Source organism: Ammospiza caudacuta, chromosome Z, assembly GCF_027887145.1.
Source record: "Ammospiza caudacuta isolate bAmmCau1 chromosome Z, bAmmCau1.pri, whole genome shotgun sequence".
NCBI lineage: Eukaryota > Metazoa > Chordata > Aves > Passeriformes > Passerellidae > Ammospiza > Ammospiza caudacuta.
This window is the reverse complement of record NC_080632.1, coordinates 75,247,966-75,268,531: the sequence shown is the minus strand read 5'-3', so window position 1 is coordinate 75,268,531 and position 20,566 is coordinate 75,247,966. Positions and strand designations below refer to the sequence as shown.

The window sequence follows — 20,566 nt, the reverse complement described above, 5'->3', positions numbered from 1 at the left end:
AAGGTTGTAAAGACTCTCTTCTCTGTAGCACAGTCATTGCTTGCAGATGCTCATGTGTGCTTCTGGCAATGCTACAGCCAGTCCATACGAGAGACAAGGGAGGGCAGAAAGAATCTGAGCCCTTGGTGAAGCTGATGGTTTGAAGTTCATGAGTCTGGGTAATAAATATATGTAAAATATTTATTTATGTGACAAGAGAAGGCTGATGATGTTTGGTCTTGTTTTTTCAGCATTTAGTACCTGTCCATGTGTAGTATGTCTCTGATGTACAGTTGTTTCTATAGTGAGATATGAGTAAATGGCAGGCAGGGATTGTTTTGGGTTCCTTCCCTTAAATGAATTAAATCAGGACTTCATAGACTGTCTTATGGAAAACATAAAGAAAGAAAGAGCTTTGAAGGCTCAGTTGAGATCCAGATCCAAAATAAGTTGATAGTGTCGGAAGCTAAGAACCTATTGGATGAACTCATCCCTTCACTGTTTCAATGTAGTTTAAATTCACATAGACCTTTATGTGTTTCCTAATAATATGCTAAGGAAGAAGCCCTACCAACTCTGCAGGAAAACTAGTTTCCATGACCCTTGAGTTTGTTGGGCAGCCTGAACTTCCTAACTTGTTCAGATGTACATTGGCTGAAAGAAACTCTACTCAAGACACTTTTTAGTTAAGCCAGGAAAAACCAGTTTATGCAGAAGAGTTATGGCTTTAAGTGAGATATTGTCATATGCACTCTATGCACATCTATGGCATTTTGAAAGTTAAACAATTACTAATTATAAAGATTAGTAGAAGCAACACATATATTAATTTATTAAACATCACTGGTTTCTAATTTAATAATAACATACAAATTACCGTTGGTTTGCTTGTTATTGCTATAAAACAAAATGTGACTTGGTAAATTAAAGTTTGCTGGTTTTAAGTGATATGACATTTTTGAGGTTTAATTTTGAAAACTAGTAAGTAATAGTCCTTCCATTTTCCATAAATATATGAAGTTACCAAAGTCAATAAAAAAATCTTTTCTTCTACATAATTCTATTCAACACATATACAGATTGGTAAACCTCTTAATCAGTATCTCATTGGAATAAATACCAGGATGGTAAAACAGATAGAGTGACCTTGGCATACTAAAAGGACCTTAATAGGTCAAAAATTTACACTCTTCCTTTGAGAAGAACCTATGGAAAACTCCTGACAAAAGTCTATAGTGGATCATGAACAAATAGACACAATGCTACATATTTGGAAATTGTCTTTTAAAAAATGCTGATTATTAAGAAAAAAAAAAAAAAGAGGGAGAACAACAGAATTTTTAAAGCTTTAATTCATGAGAAAATAATCCATTCTTCATAATTATGAAAATGTCCAGATTCCAAATGTCTTAATCTGCCCCCTATACTCTTATCATAAAAAGATTTATAAAGGTACAAAATATCCCATTTCAACATGAGATGCCACCATTTTTACACTTCTATCTCAAAAGACTTTTTCACTGTTTTTATTTTAATCCTATTCTGGACTAAATGTATTCACATGTTCAACAACTCTGGAAATGTTATAAATTTACACTCCTGATTCAAGTGAAGACAAGCTCCAAGGCAAAGACGAGACTCTCCGACCCCCATGAATCACCTCACTGTCCAGATTCTTCTGCTCCCCAGCCTCTCATCTGGTCTCTTAACTGCCCACAAACAAAGGTTTTCTTGCTTCTGCTAAATAGTTTTGGGGTAAACATCCTGTTTTAGGTCCCTTCCACAGTGATTTATGGTAAAATCAGGTGTTGAAAATAAGAGTGGGGATCTATTTTTAACTATGAATGAATAATGTTCTAGATGCCTACTAAACACACTTTGTTTCTTAGAGTCCTGATGTGCCAACTTTGAAATTTACCCAAAAAATGAAGTCCTGCTACACTGGACCTCCAAAACCTGAAAGGGAGGTTATGGCCGTGCTTGAAAATTTAGTGCTTTGCATTTGTATCTATTTTTACCTTTTCAAGGAAAAGGGGTGGCTCTAGATTCCAGCACTTGGAAATCCCATGTTGATATAACAGGCTAATGGAGATGCAAGCTGAATCAGGTTGATGAGTTGATCCTTCTGGATGTGGAGCTTTTAGAAGGGTCTGAGTACATAGAAGTAGGAGACACACTCTCTCCTGCCTTCCCAGGACATCATTCCTTGCATCCCTATTGCTGGATGCACATTCATTGCCTCTTAAGGAAAAGAGGTGAGAGGAAAATTGTCTGTGTTGTATCCCTTTGCTTCAGTGAGTAAGAAACTATGTGGACTGGAGTCCGATTCCTTCCCAGAGCTACAGAGCAAGAGAAAGAATGGAATATTCAACCTGAACACAGGGCTAGTATATCCAAATTCACGTGCTGGCTTAGTCAGCATCTTCCATGGTGGTGGAGATACAGATGGAAAATTGCCTCCACCACCACTAGACTCCTGGGTTTATGGGCTTTTGAAAGACTGTGTCTCAGTCCTTATCAACAATTATTTACATCCACTGGAGAACCAGGCACCTGAAAGATATTTTACATATTCTCTGGAACAAAGCAAAAATCTCATCACTGGTATAGAGGTGGCTCTAAGGCTGAATCAAATGGCAGACCACTGATTAAAGCCAAATTCAGACAGAACAAATTTCAGGTAAAGACAAGGAGAGGCAACTGGAAGAATATGCTGACAAGAGGTAACAATGGCAACTGTGCTTTTTTGGTACAACACACTCCTCCATGATAAAAGTAATTTTTTGTCTGTAAGATGATGCAGTATCTCACAAGATGGTCTGAGACAGGCACAAAACTCAGCAACAGTTGAACCTCCCAAAACTCAGCACTGTCAAAAGTTCATGTAAGTCTTCACTCATCTTGCCATCTCCCAGATCAGTGAACAGCAATGCATATGTTTATCCTTTAAACAGAATTCTAAGCTTTAAGGTTGCATTAACAAATGTGTGCCAAGTTTTATTAATTTTAATCAGTATGCTACTGGAAGACAACAGGGACTATGCCAATGAGGAGAGTGTAAAAATCTTACCAGTGAGAAAGCTACTGGGAATTGTGTTGTTATTTAGAGGGAATTCACCAGGCTTGTGGTGGATTACCTTTGTTGGTCAGATTTTCAGGAAGAGCACTTCTCCATACATCCAGAACTGAATATCCTGCTCCATCGCAGCAGAAGGCAAGTTGCCAACTTGCATGGCTGCAGAGATAATCTCCTAAAACTGTAATTAAAATTACAAAATCTGTCTGAATCTTATAACTGCCTGAAACTCAGCAGTATCAACTTTGGTGTTCCAATCATTTTGTCCTCAATATGTCCAACTACAACTTAATCACAGAATACTTTGGGTAGATGGGCATATGTGAGAAGACAAACCACAGTGGTTATTATAAGTGCTGCCAAAAAAGAAAGTCAGAGGAAGGCAATGGGGGAGTGAAGGAAGGGAGGAAGGTGATCAAGCAAGAAGAAAAGCAGAAATTGTAATGAATTTGATGACAGCACACTATACAAACCACAATTACTTGGAGTGTATATAAAGGACAGGCTTTGCTTTTCTCCACCCTTGGCTGTGATCTGCTTGCCATTTTTGCCAAGGAGTGAGTAGTCCATGTGCCTTTTGGGCAAATATGGAGTCCAGAGTTCATTCTCTGCCCTGTGAACTGCAGTTTCTTAGCACACCACAGTTACTGACCTTGCCAGGAATTCCTGCCATGAGTCCTGCAGCTCTCCCACATGTACTGCAATTCCTCTGTCTCTGCAAAGGCAGGCTGATAAGAGTGTGAGACAGACACACCACTGGCATCCCAATCATGCTAACAAAACTACTCCTCATCATTAATTCCTGTAGCCTCGAGCATATTCTCCTGGCAGTGATCACTCTCAAGCTTAGATGATGCCCTTTCTAAGGGGACCAGGTTTCTGTCTCCTCTCCTTTCCTGAGGCAGGCAAGCGCTGTCCTCTCCACTGTCTCCTGTAAAGGTTTTGATTAAAAGTTGTTGCCTCCAACAACTTCACGAGGTACTTGCAGTACTTTTACAGGATCCCTTCCTCTGATCTTCTGTCCAAAAGGACTTCATCACCATTTCCTTGTCTCCTCTCATACCCTGAAGAGGTACAGATTTCCTTATTTTCCTATATCAGCATTGCTCCCACAGAGAGACAATTTTTCTTCTAGTCTCTTCCTGGTTTTTCTCCACATGTCATAAAATTACAGCATGGAACTCATTGAACAGAGTATCAGTTTTACAGATTCACAAAGAGACTGTGTAAACATACATAATTTATATGGACATCAAACCCACTGAAAGTTATCAAAGCAAACAGCAAAATAAACAAATGAAGCAAATTTCCAAACCAAAGCCCACACGAACCCTCAAGACATAACAACTCTGGTGTTTCAGGGTTTATACTGATCTCTAACTAACCAAGCTTAGGATGAGACCTGGAGCAGAGGACAGATAATCTCATGTCTGCTAATACAAAGTTTCTGCACTTCCTTCTCTCTTTTAAATTTCAAAGACGGGATACTGAACCAAATGGACTTAGTCCTTCATCCCACCAATGTTTCATTGCTCTGAAGAGATGCCTCGGATTTCTTGTTTATCTCAGTTTTTTTTCTCGTATGGTCAAACTCCGGCACTTCCCTTTGCCTTCCTCCCCCTGCCCTCCCCATCCCCTCTAATCTCCACGGGGGTTTCTATATTAGTCTGAGTGGCTGGATAGGTCTCAGCCTCCATCTGGGGGGGCGAGGATTAAACTTAATTTATCCTCTTAATTCACCAACAATTTCCTCACCAAATCCTCTTCCTAGCTTCGCCTTCGCCCCAGCAGCTGGCTAGCATTTCAGCCCCGTACCTTCGGGGGAAAGAAAAAGGAGGAAACCCGCGTCAAATGTCGATGCTCCCTGGGGCGAGCAGCCCCGGGGCTGGGGTCCCGTCGGGCGGAACGGGCCGGGGGGCAGGAACGAGCAGGGGTCCCCGCTGAGGCAGGGGTGACACGCTGCACCCAGGGGTGACACAGGGCCCCAGGTACCCAGAGGTGACACACTGCACCCAGGGGTGACACAGGGCCCCAGGTACCCAGGGGTGACACGCTGCACCCAGGGGTGACACAGGGCCCCAGGTACCCAGAGGTGACACACTGCACCCAGGGGTGACACAGGGCCCCAGGTACCCAGGGGTGACACGCTGTACCCAGGGTAACACAGGGCCCCGCTGTTCCCAGGGAGGCTCCTGAGGGCAGGGCCGCGCCGCCGAGCGGCCCCGCGGGCACGGGGTCTCCCGGCAGGGGACGCCGCGACCCCTCCGGCGGGGCTGGGGCGGGCGGCGCCCCGGGGGGAGGCGCCGAGCCGTGCCCCGCTCCGAGCGGCCGTAATCCCATCAAAGGGCCGGAGCCTCCTCCCCCCTTCCCTCCGTCCCTCCCCGCCCTGCCCGGCGCTCGTCCCAGCCCCGCTGTCCGTTGCTCGCCGCCCCGGCTCCGCTCCGCTCCCGGCAGGGCGCCGGCGCCCCTCGCCCGCGGCCAGCGGCCCCAGCTCCGCGCTCTCTCGGGCGGGGGGACTCGGCGCACATGGAGGTGCCGGGCGGCTGTCACGGCCGCTGCCTCGCCGTGGTGCTGCTCCTGGCTTCGTGCATCGGCTGTGCGGCCACGCCGCGCAGGAACATCCCCCGCCGGCAAGGTAGGACGGGCGGCGGCGGCAGACGAGCGATGCCTGCCCCGCGACCCGCTCCCACCGGCGGAGTTCCCTTGGGCGCTGGGGCTGCCCCGGCTCGGCACAGGCGGCCCCGGGGCCCGGGTGGGCAGCGGGCAGCGCCGCGGGTCGGGCCGGTCAGGGAGCTCGCCCGGGAGCCCGGCGGGGCGTCCGCCGCTCCTCGCCCTTCGCTGGGAGCCCCTGCCGCCCTGGCATGGGGAACAGAGGATGCCCAGGCAATGGCAGGGACCCGCCAAGTTGCCGGGTCTGTGTGTGACCCGTCGGGTCGGTGTATAACCCGTCGGGTAGGTGTATAACCCGTCGGGTCGGTGTATAACCCGTCAGGTCGGTGTGTGACCCACCGGGTCGGTGTGGGACCCCTTTCCTCCGATATCTTGCGCCCAGTGACAGTGGGTGCGCTCGGTTTACAAACCAGGACCAGGCTGCAGCTACTGCGGAAGAAATTGGCGGAAATTTTATCCGGTTTTCCCTGGATGCCGTTACCTGCGGTGCGGCGTGAGCAGAGTTAGAAGCCAGGTGAACCCCTAAGCAGTCAGGGGTGACCTGTCGGGAAGGTTGTCCGCGGCTGTGACATTGGTATGTGTGGCAGCGAATCACCTAAGACACAGAGTAGTACATGTGAAAGAAAAATGACCAGAGAAGCAATGATTTTGTCCCAGAAATGCAGCTGTCGTGTACCAAGCATGATGTGGTTGCGTGCCTCCGGGTCCTGCTCCTGGCTGAGCGCTGCCCGTGTCCTGCGGGAGTTCCCGCGGCTGTCGAGGGGAGGTTTGCGCTGATCAAGGAGGTCCTGCACAGCCCTGAGAGGTTGAAAGTTAAAACCCCGAGTCTGCTAAAACCATTTTACAGTTTGCAGCATATTAAACAGTAAGGTAAAATGTAAACAATAAGATGAGACATAGTGCATGATGAAGTTTGACATTCTGTATACTTTACGAATTGCGGTGCTAAGAGAAGATGACGATGCCTGGGACTGTCTCAAGCACTGGGACTGTCCTGGAGTCTGTGACCAGCACTGGCTCTTATCACTAAGTTCACTGAGGTCAGTTCAGCTGAAAATACAAAAAGTTTAGTAAGTTCTGCCTCATCTCACATAATGTTTGAAGCTTTAGATCTTTTTTATATCTATCCCACAGTATTGAAAGATTTTTATTGCTGGTTTTTAGAATCACTATTGTGCCTTTTCTTGCTCATATGAAAAGAAAACAAGTGCCTGTACAGTTGGAAACTTAATACTTAAATACAGCCTGAGCTTAAAACCCTTACTGGACAGATGGCTAATTTTACTGGTCTGACCTTGTCTCTTAGGGATCTAGTCCCATGATCCTTGGTTGTCATAATAGCCACCATTAAGAACTTGAGGAAATTAGGCAGACAGACGTTGTGAATGAAATGATTAGTAGTTTGCATTAAAAATACTGGATATGTGGAGCTGGGGAGGCAAATATGTGAATATGTTAAGATATTCTTTCACTGTAACATACTGTTACATGTGTTTCCCTCTAGTCACAGGAGAATGGCAGACCTGGGGAAAACGTATTTCTGTGCATTAAATTAAAACGGGTTACAGCTTGGAAATTTAACTGTAGTGTTGTGAAGGAAATTAATTAACATGTTTGTATTGTGTTTACCTTACTTTTGTTAGCACGCATTTTTATGTTAATTTTTTATAATACACTTCAGATTCACCTACTGATTCAATCATTCCTTTCTTTCTTCTTTTGCTGTATAAGAAGTAAGGGGTTTTATTGGGCAAAATTTTTTCAAAATCCACTTGTAACAAGACTTGCAGAGGGAGAGCCCCCACAGAGATTGTGTGCAGTGTATATATATATATATATATATATATATATATATATATATATATGATATATGATTTAAATCCCATCTGTATTTTGTGGGGACTGTTGGAATTGAGGGCTCCCAAGCATGCCATGACCGGGTCCTTACTGTGAAATGTTGCCCTCAAAACACTCAGAACAGATGTAGTTTCAAGCAGCTGGAACACCTCTGCCTTGTTTTGCAGCATATCATATGCTGGGTGGTTAAGAGTGGAAAAGAGCTATAATTTACTCACACATACAAAATTACACATTCAGTAAGTAAAGAAGAGATAAGATAGTAAAAAGTTCTTTAGTTTTTTTTTTTTAAATTTTGCCCTTTTAATATGGATAGAAGTGAGACTTGTACAGGAATTTTAACTGAGGTGACAGGAAGAGGTTATATCAAGAGAGAAGTCATAAAACCAATTGATCTTCAATAACAGAAGCTGAATTTGAGGTCCTGTGGATCAAAAGAAAAAAGATAGTAAAATGGATCTCCATTTTTTCTCAGGTTTCAGTTCAGGGTTTAGTTTACAAAGACCAGTTCTGTAATCCCAAGAAAGCAGCAAAGTGAGAAACCTGTTTGTGAAGTTGAAAATATGTAGTAAAATGGCCACAAATGCACATTCTTAAATTAATCTTCAGGGAAAAGGGCTGTCCTACTCAAATACAAGAGATTCTGATGACTGCTAAAATCATTTGAACATTTATTTACAGTTACATAATACATTTTCTGGAGACAAGAAAACGGGATGACAGACTCTTTGGGAAGGGCTTAAAACAAATCCTTAGACACCGTGTGGTGAATAGTATAGCTGGGAACAGATTAGCCTGGGATTCTCTATATCTTGTACTCCCAGAAGCTGGCACTCATGCTGCTGTTTTCACATTGTTTTCTTGTTTTTGCCTTCTGCAAAGGCACAGGTTTTTGCCATCTCTGTTTCAAGTTTCAACTGGTTGAAGAATAGAGAGTCTGAAGCTAGCTCCCAATGTGTTCCTTTGCTACTAATATAAACACAGTATTTAATTTTAATGGTTGTATGATTTTAGAGAGTTTAAGGAAAAGAGCTGACCAGTCCTGTGGATGTTCATGCCATAAAGTTGTTGCACTCTATTGCATGGATGCTTCTTTAGTAACAGAGTGTAAAATTCCAACGCCCTGTAGAATAATAAAATGGGTAAGATGGTCTGCGTGGAGAGTAAAAATAATCATATCTGATGCTTAGGAATGCTTCTCCTTTTATAAATATATTATGCTTGCCAGCTAATATAAATAAAGAATTTGGCTTGTATCTCTTTCCCAGATGTCCACAGCAGTAGATATCACCAGCTTTCTGTGGAAGTGCTGGAGGAATCAGACCAGTTAAAGCCTGAAGACTTTACAAGAGAGCAGCACTCAATACCAGGGCCAGAGTTTCAGAGTTTCAAAAGAGTACAGATCCTTGGTCAGGACTACAGTAAATTACTTTTTTTTCCAATGGATTTGGCACTGGGATACTTGAATTCTTTAGAAAATCTGAGTATAATAAGAGCTGCTACATAAATAACACTTCTGAAATTCTAGCCGTATTTATGTATCAAAATAGGTCAAACTGCCTTGAAATCAGGTCTACAGATATGAAAAATGCAACAGTCTTTGGGAAAGAAGGTGCTTTTTTGAGTTTTTAAATATTACAGTGTTTTGGAACAACAATAGGATGAATTCTTATTCACTGTCATCATTAATCCCACATGTAAAGCATGCAAGGGTAAGGTTGAATTGCTGCTGGATGTGAAGTGTCTGAGAAGAGGAATGACTTGGAAGCTGAATGATTCCTAATGTGAGGAATGTAGAGCTGTCAGAGAATGTGCATACCTGCGAGCTAGAACTAATAAAGAAGATGTGAATAATTTATTTGAGGGAAGATTAGTATCATCCTCTTACAGTTTCAAAAATGCCTGATTTATTCAACACCAATAAAATCAAGCACTTATTATATATGTATTTGTTGTTTGTCACCTTCAGGTGTAAGTTGCATCACAACATTATGTGACATTTTGATTTTGATTGGAGTTCCTCTTGTACCTCTGGGATCCATGGGCTGTAAATTCTGAAAACTGATCAATCACATCACTACCTCATGCAGATAGGAGCATTCTGAGAATACTTTCCAGGGCAGCAATATGAATATGGTGAATTAGTCCACTTGAGCATGTTATTCTGTGTGTCACTGTTACTCATTTTGGAGTATGTTTTCTTTAGTTAGTCTCACTTGCAGCAAAATGTTTGTGCCCTTTCCATCATGTAATTGCAATGTTCCTCTGTACAAGGAAACTTTCAGTAAATATTTTTTGTTGGCACATTTTGCCAATGCCAATGTCCGAAATGACTATTCAGACTTCCACCAGTGTTCAGAAGGGTAAAATAAACCAAGGCATTCTATACCAGATACTGGGATTCACAGTGATGCTTTGGAGAGGAGGGGTTGTTTTGGAGTTAGGGCACTACAGTGAGTCTGGGGAAATCTTTCTGCCTTTGAGACTGTCACAGCCTGTCTTTGATGGCTTGCCAGTCCTTCACAGGCCAGATTCTTATTTTTAAAAATAGGAATGGAGTGTTTTTATGCTTCTATCCTTTTCCAACCATGCCACTTTAGACAGTGAAAATACTCCTATAGGGTGCTCATCACAGCTGTACCCTAATTTTAGTCAATGCTTCCAGGGTTTAACTGAGTGATAATGTGTGGGTGATTTTCACGGTGTCTTCTGGCGTACCTTGCAGAAAAAAACCCTCTTTTTCTCTCAGTGACACTGGACTAGGCAGGACACAGCACTGTGTGCTGTTTGCAGCTCATTAGAGGTGAACACATCCAATAGTGATACTCACCTTGAACTTAATGGCAGAGCTTCTGAGTGTCAGTCACCCAAAAGACATCCTGAGGAACAGAATAGTACCTTGTTTTCTTAAACTGGAAAATTTCAGTATTTGAGTTCTCTTCAGTGCCCCTTAAAACTCATTGATTAGCTGAGAGAATACTTGGAAGTTTGTAACTTCATGCTTAAATTTGCACTCAAATTTTTGCATGTTTCTAGTCTCTTTTAATATGTGTTTATACTCTTTTTAAAATTGAAAATAAAATTAATTCAAAAAAGGTGACTATTATTGCTTCATGTCCTCAAAACAGGACTGAGTGGACCCTTTCACAACTTTTCCATCACAAGGAAATGAAACTCTCAAATGCTTATAGAAAGTTTTTCATATTAAAAAGTCATTAAAGGATATTAAAGATACCTGTAATCTAAGCAAACAGCCATGAATAGATCTTTGCAGAATTTATTATTTCATTGTTGACTGTACAGTTGGGTGCCATATTTATCAGTGAATGTGTGATGGTGGCCTGTGATTGCATAACAAAAGACTTCCTAAATCACAGGGACACAGGAGATTATGTTAGATGTGTGATCTTGAATAAAATTTCTTAATTGTTTTCTGTGCAAACAAATGATCTATCTAGAAAAAAAAAAATCCACAAATCAAACAAATTCCCTATTCTTCATCACTAATTCCAGCTGAAAAGAAATATTTTTGGGTAATGCTAGGCAAGATTTTTTATTTTACTTTTTACTTTTAGTGAACATGCTTTCACATGACAACCAGATTAGTTATTTCAGATAATGTCACCATCCAAATCACAGCGAAATATCAACATTACTTTTTCAGACTTCTCAGAGCCGCTGAGCTGAGAACAAGCACACCAGAATTCATCTTTGAAAATAACTGCTTCAGGAGGCCATAAGCCACTGAAAATTGAAGGCTTAGGAGGAAAGCTTTTGCACAACCAGGTGCCTAACTCAACCTAGATAATGATACGCTGTGTCATGATCCATAAAACTCTGCAGGTGAGAGGTGTATAGTGTGAAATACACCAAGTTCATGCCAGTTCCTCCACTGAACAAGGGTAGCTACAGTCGGGAGTAAAGATTACTGTTGAGGAAAGTCCCTCAGGATATTGGCCTCTAATGAAAAAGAAATCCACATGATATTGATAAAGGGAGCCATTTGTTCATAAGGGATAGGACGCCAATGTGGTCGTGGGAGAAACCCTGTCTTCTCTTGGGCTGGATCACTGTAGGTGGATAGCCAAAATGCATTGGCTTTTTTTTCTTAAAAAGGTGTCTCACTCAAGCATTGCCAAAGTTATCCTGGATAATTTTTAAAGCAAGGAAATAGAAACTGTGTGCAGATGCCAAGAGATGAACATGACTTTCTGAGTGTATCCCCAAGTAGTGATAGGGTGTCTTCCCCCTTTTATATGTTAACCTTACAGCTAATAGACACATTTTATACAGCAGTGCAGACAGCAGCCATGTCAAGAGCAGTTCTTCTGAGATGTGGACACTGAGTGGGTCTGAGTTTCCCCACGTCCTCAGAGGATAGTCAATCCAGTGTTATTTGCCCAGAAAGGTCTCTGAAGCTGGAAGAATCCTAAAACAGATTACTCTTCAAACCTCTCTCAATTTTAAAAGTAGGTAAAAATTGCTGGCATCTATGAAAACGATGGTATATATCAATACCTATGTACATTTGGAACTTGCAAAGTTGTCTTTCTAAAATGATAGGAAAGGAACATCCTGTGAATGTTGATCATACTACAGAAATCATTCTGATCTTTCTGCTGTGCCAGAGGTATTGTTGCACATACAAAGTTTTAAATCAAGACTGGCTTTGTGTTTTTACACTCAAAAAATCTTTTGATAAAAAATCCTAAGGGCAAAAATTATACAGTATTTCACTCAAGCTTAATTGCTTTTATGCATTAAAAATTTCAGCTAGAGTATAATTTTAGGAAAAAAGAAGCCAAGCTGTGAACAAAACCCGTCAAACTGTACATGATGGAAAGTATGTGTCTAGGACCAAAATTTTTGTGGTTTAATTAGAGATTGCAGAAGCCAAAATCTGTTCCTTGGAACTGAAATGTGAGGTCTCTTTCATATTTTTCTTTCTACACAATTACAGGAGAAGGTAACATGTTTCCAAAAATAAGAAGGCATTTTATGGAGATGATTGTTTATGGAGATGTTGGCATTGCAGCTGATACTCCAGCCATGCATGGAGATTGGTGTCCTGCTGGCATTTTTAGTTCCCATTCCCATTTCATGGTGTTCTTGTTCCCATGTAAACCTGTGGTGTGCAGGTTGCTAATGTTCCCATCTTAACTGATCAGTCACAATGGCAGAGTTGAACTTGGCAGTGAAGAACTGTTTCTCTGTCCGTGTGTGTGCCAAAAGACTCCCTCAGGAGAGTGAGGTGAGGCCATTTACCCCTGCAGAGCCATAGGGGCACAGGATGGAAGAAGAAACCTGCAGAATATAAGCAGTTCTTTCAGGGACTTCTGGACAAAGCACAAGACAGCACCTAAAAGGGCTTTAAAGGGGAAAAAAGTGAGCTGTTTGGACCAGCTGATGCCAAGTAAAGGGCATGGTTTGCATGAGGTGGCCCTCGTAGAGGTTTGGGACAAAGGGCTGGACTCTACAGGTAGCAGGAGGCAGTGAGCAGGGAATGCTTTGAGCGGATTAGGGAGCATTAGATGCTGTGTGGACATCATAGCTGTGCCTGGGTCATGTGCTATTTTCTGCCCTATGTATTTGTTTATGCTGGGATATATTTCCATGTCTCATTGTCTCTTGCACCAAAGAGGGTTTTGTCCTTCCCTGTCGGTCTCTCAGCTCTCACATACTGCTGCTTGTTGCTGGTTCTTTGAAAGCACAGGCCGTGTCCCATGCTAAATCAGTGCAGGGATTCAGGTTTAAAAACCACAGTTATTTCAGTCACTTAGTACAGACAAAGAATTTCCTCTGGTTTTACTGATAGTGTTAGTGAATAGAGAGACTTGCTGACTGCAGAAGGTATTGAAATGATCCCATTTCTTATGGAGGAATTGAGCTGGGGAAGAATTTCCTGCTCCTTGAGAAGATGCCAGATTTTCATCAGAAGTAAAATACTTGTGGGAATCATACAAGTGTATGTACATGATGAGGAATCAAGGAAGATGGAACTAGGCTTTTCTCAGTGGTGCCCTGTGGCAGGGATGAAGGCAGTGGACACAAAGGGAAAGCAGGAAATTCCCTTTAACATGAGCAAATACTTTTTTTACTGTGAGGGTGACTGAGAATTTAGCCTCCAGAGGCCATGGAGTCTCTGTCCTTGGGGATATTCAAACCTCTCTTTGCAAAGTCTTGGGCAGCCTGATGCAGCTGGGCCTGCTCTGAGCAGGGGTTTGGACTGGGTGATCTCCAAATGTGCCTTCCAGCCTCGCTCCCTCTGTGATTTTGCAAAGTGTCACGAGGATCTCCTGAAAATGTCTATTTCACCTTGCAGGATTAGCTTCCTTTGAGCTCTCCTGCACCCAGTCATGGACTGAAAACACCAACTGGGCCAACTACTCTGCTTTCTGCAGAGAAATTAGTGTTTTCTGGCATTGTGATCAGTATAAAGTGCTTGGTGGGAGGTTACTGCACTTTGTGTTGTGTACCTCTATGAGGCCTGTGCCAGATTCTCAGGGATAATAAACCCACACGCTGATTTTTGTGATACTTTCTGGGGCAGGACCAGATCATTTGTGTCCATGAATAATGAGCTTCACTCAGGACTTGGAAGGATTGTGGGAACCCAAATGCTGCATGTGTCACATCCTTCCCCTGCACATTTGTGGCCTGTCACATGGTCAGCTTTGTCCTCTTTACACTTTAATCTTTCTGCATATGTGTATTTAATGCATGTGTGATTGTCTGATTGTAATTTTTTTCTATCTGACTACTATTCAGGAAGCTCCCCTTTAATTATTTTCTTGTACCAAGTAAGATGTTTCTTCAATAACTGTTTTGTTCTGGGTTTCAGCAAGAAAGAAATGTGTAGTAGATAAAGTGAACAATTAAGGTACATCAAGGAGAACACTTTTCAACTCTCATGAACAATTTTGCCATGTGTTCCATTGAGTTAATAAGATATGGACAGCAAACACCTGAAAAATAAGTGATATTAACGGGATAATAAATTTTCAAGTTATTTATTTGGCATTTTTAAAATTTCATTGGCGTTTTTACTTTTTGAAGTAAAAAGTAGCTTCCTAGCACCTCGGAGGCATAACCCATGAGACAAAAGAGGTGGGAGGAGATGCCAAGATATGGTACTGGCATGCTGGTTCCTACGCAGCCCACCCCACTGCTTACAAAATCTATCACACAGGCAGGGTGATGTACTGTTGCTTTGAGAACTGCTGAAGCAGCTGATGGGAAGGCAGGCCGTGGCAGGGCAGACAGTGTGCTGGCAGCAGGCAGGGCTGGCTGCAGCCTGCCAGTCACTGGACACATCCACAGGGACCAGGCAGGCTGGAGCCCAGACTGGAAATCCCAAGCCAGGAAAAGTGTTGAGCTTTGCACTTGAGCAGCTTGTAGGCTGGAGAAGGGAGAGGTGAGCCTCAGTGCCATCCCATCCCTTCTCCAAGAACAGGAACCTGGTTATCAATTTCCTCTGCCAGGCCAAGGTGCTGCAGAGATATCAGGAGCTGGGACAGCTGTGCCCCAGCACTGGGGCTTCAGTGGGCAAAGCACAAGCCTGGTTTTAGAGGAGTAAGTGCTAGGTTTGACTCAGACTTCCAGAAATGCACTGGAGATTATGCAAGTGGAGTGTCTTGGAGGGGGTTTTTACAGGCACCTTCCACCAGGTTATCCAGGTGCAGGTACAAGGTATGAATGTATGCACTTGTGTGAATCAAACTGGCCTCTGAGCAGTAATTATTAAAAACACAAGCTTGTAAGAGTTGCCTAGAGACTGCCTGATGTGCTCATTTTGACTAAGGCAAGACAGCTACAAACTTTGCTCAGAGATATGATGTCCCCTGCTTTTTATAACCTTCAGCACCTGGAGTTCTTCAAAAGTGTGTCCAGGGCATAACCATCCATTGCCAGAATTTCTTATATATAGCTCCCCAAAAGTGGTTTTTTTTTTTGTTGTTTTTTTTTTTTTTTTTTTTAAAGTAGTTACTAGTTTTCAGTTGTGGAAGTCCCCGTTGCACTGTGCAGAGGTCACCTCCTCTCTCCTTCCCTTTGCTGCAGCTGGAGCCTTCCTGGGAGCCTTGCTCCAGGAAGGAGTGCAAGGAGAGAACTTCCCCTTGCTGCCTTTCTGTTCAGTGATCTGCAGGGCCAAGGTACAGCAGGAAAAGCCATGACAAAGCCACCAGTGACATTGTGCCTGTTTGCTCTTAATGGGATTCGTGGTGTTGCACTGTAGCTTAAGTTCTGAGCTCTGTATCCTTCATTCCCCTTTGCTGGGCTATAAAATCCCAGTGACTGTCACCTCAGTTGTCCCTGGGGCAGATAACAGATGCTATATAAGCATCAGCAAAACATCACATGAGTCCAAGCCTGTTATTTATTAAAATGTTGAGAGATTTTTATTTTAGTTGTGGTTTCTTTTGCAGTATTTTTAAAGGACTAATGAAGGTCAGGTTAGTCTCTCCAAAGATTTGTGCCCTGTGGTTTGAATCCAAAACCATGGTGCCTCTCTAGGGCCATGTTACCTGCCATCTCTGCTGCAGGATCTGATGCAGTGGTAGGTGATTCATTCAGAGAAATCACTATCAAGATTTTCAGTGTGTGGATGTTGCTGCTCCGGGTACAGAACCAGGACAGGCTGGCTGAGATTTTCCAGCTTTGAGTCCTTGTCCTTTGTAGTTGTTGTGGCTGCGACATTCTTGCTCTCTTACATACTGCAGCTGGGCAGTGGGAGCTGGAAAAGGCTTCAAAGAAATTTAAAGATGGCATATTTTTTTCATTTAGAATTTCCTGACCTTTTCAGTTTGTCACATTGTCTGCCTTCCACTGTGGTGTTTGCATAACTTTCAGTCTGTAAAATAAGGGAAGCAAAAGACCTTATCACTGTTTACTGTTTAATAAATAAGAATTTCACCAATATTTCAGTGAAAGAGTGAATGGGCTGTTCTACACTTTGTTTCACCTCTTGGAGTAGACAGGCTTTTTTCCTTCAAAAACAGCTATTACAATGATAAAATGCGACTTTAATAAAATTCGTAGAGGGTTTTTCTTGTGAATTGGTGAACACAAATAATGTTTCAAACAGAAGAAATTCAGAGGTATTTCTGGAAAGTGGTTTTTTTTTTCAGAAAACTTCAATTTAGAATTAGTTTGAATTGTTTTTCTTGAGCTTTTTTTACTCCTCTTTTCTTACATTGTGACATTTTAGTAGTGACAGCTGGCATTTCATCAACAAGTTTCACTTGTTTCATGAAATGGGAGACACATCAACCTGGAAAATAAGCAGCCCTTCAGTCAGTACCTCCTAGGCTGTTACCCATAGAGATTTAGGAGTAAAATAGTGAAATGCTTATCTCCTTTCATTGGCTTGTGCTCTCTCGTTAAGAGTAGTACAGAAAATGTAGTATGTATAGTTTGATTTTCCAAACTACAAACTCATAAAGATGAAATTAACCATCTGTTTTCCCTTGAATGTATTCCTGTATTATTGCATGTGGATTGTATCAGTGAATTTGCATGTTGCATGTAACTGTGACTACCTGCATGCCTTGATACAGCAACAACATCTAAAAAGAAAAGATTAAATTCAAAATATGATTAAAATTCTAAAGGAAAGATTTCTAATACAAATCTTTTCAGATATTCCATTCATCAGTATTTAAGATTAAAACTGTTTTCAATCACTAGTATTTTAATCTAATTTTAAATTTGAATCAGTTTTGAAATTTGCTCTAAAATAGTACTACTAGTAGTATATACTAGTAGAGATAAGCTTTATCCAGTTCATCCAAAGTGCTTCAAATGTGAAGCTTATGAGCATTAGAAATGTATTTGGCTTGAAGTTGAGGTTTTTTCTCACAACTGTTCATCACTGTAGTAAGATTTTGGTTTCAGTCCATGACCAGAAGGAAGGAAGGAAGAGCTTCCTGTGTAAGCAGTTTTTTTGGGGTAGCTGGAGGAAAGGATCCGGATGAGGTGGCTGCTCCTGAGCCCTGCACGAGGCCAGCATGGCTGGCCTGGGAGCAGAGGGTGGATTCACTGGAAGTGTTTCTGCTGTGTACCCGAGGTAACTGCGCAAAATCACAGGGGCAGACATGGAAGTGACATTTCTGCTGGTGGATTCAGTGACGGCACTGGTAGAATGGTAGCATGCTCAAGGGTAGAAGGGACCTTAAAGACCCCCTAATCCCAATCCCCTTGCCATAGGGACACCTCCCACTAGACTGGGTTGCTCAAGGCCTTTTCCTGCCTGGCTGTGAACATTGCCAAGGTTGGGGCATCCATGGCCTCTTTGTGCAGCCTGTGACAGTGCCTCACCACCCTCACAGCAAAGAATTTCAGCTCTTCATTGCAGTAAAGGATGACACCATTGGTGGGCCCAGGCTGGGGACCATTCCCAGGAGGCACACCTTTAGCCTGTGGCCACCCTGATGGTAGCCCATGGGTGTTTAATATTTGGGCAGAGTCTGTTGTATGTGGCAGTGAGAGCCAAACAGAAGTGACACTTGTATTGATGGCATGACCTTTTTCACCATTTTTAATTTGAGTTGCTTTTGTGAAGCAGAAATTTAAATAATGGGTCATTATTTTGAAATAGCAAAATTTACTCCACCTCAGGAAGACTTCTTATGTATTCTTCAGCTTACTTGGAGAGCTTCTTTGGTGACTTTTTTACTGGTTTAGTGGCTTTTGCATATTTTTAGAAGTATGGAACCAAAGATGTATAAACGGGAAGGAAAATAGCTGTAAGCAGAAGACTAAACACAACATTGTCAGTTCAACATTGTTTATCTAATGAGGCTAAATCCTCTTTAAGTTCTTGTGTTTGATATACTTTCACAATGTACAGTCATAATATATGTGTGAGAGTGCTCCCCCTTGATTAATGGCTCCTTTGCATGGCACTGGAGTCATTGCTTCCATTACCATAAGAGCATTTTGGACAGTATTGAACTGTCTGTGCCTGTTGTGCCAGAAAGGAGAACGACTGTGTTTGTACAAAACATGTTTAATTTTATTGTTTATATAAATTGGCTCCTTGTTCTTTATGATCAGAGCAAACCTCCATGCCTTCATAGGTATTCACTGACCAGCTGCAGAGGCCACTGGCAGGGGGATCATCACTCAGGCAGATCTTCAGAGCATGTACAAGTAGTGGATATGTCTCACCCCCCTTGTCTGCAGATTCCCAATCCAAAGGGTGCACAGGGGAGGAGGCTCTGTTGCGGTTTTGCACTGTGCCTGGTCCTACCAGATTAACAGAGGTTTCATGCTGAGTTTTGAGAAGACCAAATTCTGACCCCAATTGTGGGAGAAACTACAAATACCCCAAGAGTTTTACCCTTGGAAACTCTTTATTATTTTTAATAGTCTAAACATGACGTTTGACATAAAGATGTAAATGTTTAGACCAGCTTCAATATCTGTGTTAGCGTGTTTAATACATGATGCTCTGTAAAATCATGCAAAATACATTAAGCTCAGGTTTATCTCAAAATGGCTTGTCAGTAGAGCGGTGACATGTGCTGCAGCAGTTGTGGTCAGCTGACAAACCTCTTTGATATGGTTGTTCAAAAGCCATGACATCTCCTGCAGCTCAGTGCCACAAACAGTGCTTGTGTCAGATCCTGCCATCACTTTGCCGTGGCTGAGAAGGGAAAGTTCAGTCCAGAAATGGACATTTTTTACTTTCTGCCAGGCTGTGCGAAATTCTGACAAGCAGAAGTGACTCTGAATCCCCAGATGCACATCACTGGGCTGTCAGGCCAGGAGGGGTGACAGCAGAGAACTCTGGGGCTGCCATGCTGCATGAGATACTCCCCTCTGCCTTGCCCTCTAGCCTCCCCAGGAAATAACTCTGTGCAGGGGTCACAGCTGCCACTGGCTTTCCTCTTCCTCTTGGCTGCTGGTGTGGGCATGAGGCAGCAGGTTCCCTGCAGTGTTGGTGCCATGTGCCTGCCTGTCACACGGCTCTGTCGCAGACAGGGCAGGATGCAGTGTGTGCTGAGCCTGGCCATCACCTGAGGCTGCTTGCAAAGACACTGCTCGGGCTGATGGTGCTTATGCCTGGCTCCCAAGCAAGCATCCAGCCATATCCCTGTAGTGTTAGGGGAATTCCCTAACTTCTAGGGATAGCTAAACAGGGAGGATAAAAATATAGGCCTCTCTGGCTCCTTGCTCTTGTTTTCCCTGGCATAGTCCAGGGCTTTGTATTTACTCCACAGTGACAATTTATAGGCCTGTGTAACTGAGGTCACTGTTTGGCTCTCTGTGTCTCTTTCATCATCTGCAACCTGGAGATAGTAGTGTTTTCTAGGGCTGAGTGAATAATTCATTATGTGGCTCCTTATTAAACAGATGTAGTCTCTCTGTTTGCAGATAGTCTACAAATGGACTGCATTTTGTTCAAATTTATTTGTTGTTCCAAATTATTCACCAAATACTTTCAGTAAATAATGTTATTGGCCTATAGTGCATTCAGAATATGAATTTGAAACTTGCCTTACATGACTATTTGTCATTGCTGGTTAAAATTCATTATTTAAGTACCTATGCCTTCCAGCAAATTTGTCTCATAGAGCTTCCCCAGAAAGTAACACAAGGATGCTATGAATATGTTAAGAGTGAATGTTTAGGGGGTATTCTTTCTTCCTTATTACTAATGCAGCTGAAATGCTAATCCGTCTCATTGGGTGTTGTGAAGATTGGAAAGCTGTTTTCGGAATGTGAAATGCTTTTTAAGTGGACACTGATACACCAGCCCTGGTGTATCACTCCTTTAGGTAGCAGGTAGCAGGTGGTGTGTGGTTCCAGCTACTGCTGAGTGCAGGGAAGAAGGTGAGCATAGGAGGTAGCACATGCTGTGTTCAGAGCCAGTGGGCCAAACAGGAATCCATGGAACTAAGTCTGTGCAAATGAAGAAAATGGGCGAGGGCCCAGGGAACGTGGCATGGCTTGGGTCTCTTCCATACGGTTGGATTTTCATTC

The 20,566-nt window shown here is 42.8% G+C and overlaps 1 protein-coding gene across 3 annotated transcripts in view; it reads left to right on the top strand.

Annotated features, from left to right (window-relative positions):
- The first annotated feature begins 5,477 nt into the window (after nucleotides 1-5,477).
- EGFLAM (EGF like, fibronectin type III and laminin G domains) overlaps nucleotides 5,478-20,566 on the top strand; it is a 76,647-nt gene continuing 61,558 nt past the window's right edge. For 2 of the 3 annotated variants that reach the window (XM_058823514.1, XM_058823512.1), the window contains exon 1: nucleotides 5,478-5,690. In XM_058823514.1, the coding sequence (XP_058679497.1) occupies nucleotides 5,582-5,690 (109 nt within the window). In that variant the 5' untranslated portion in view covers nucleotides 5,478-5,581. The remainder of the gene's footprint in view (nucleotides 5,691-20,566) is intronic. The other variant, XM_058823513.1, reaches the window with a different exon arrangement.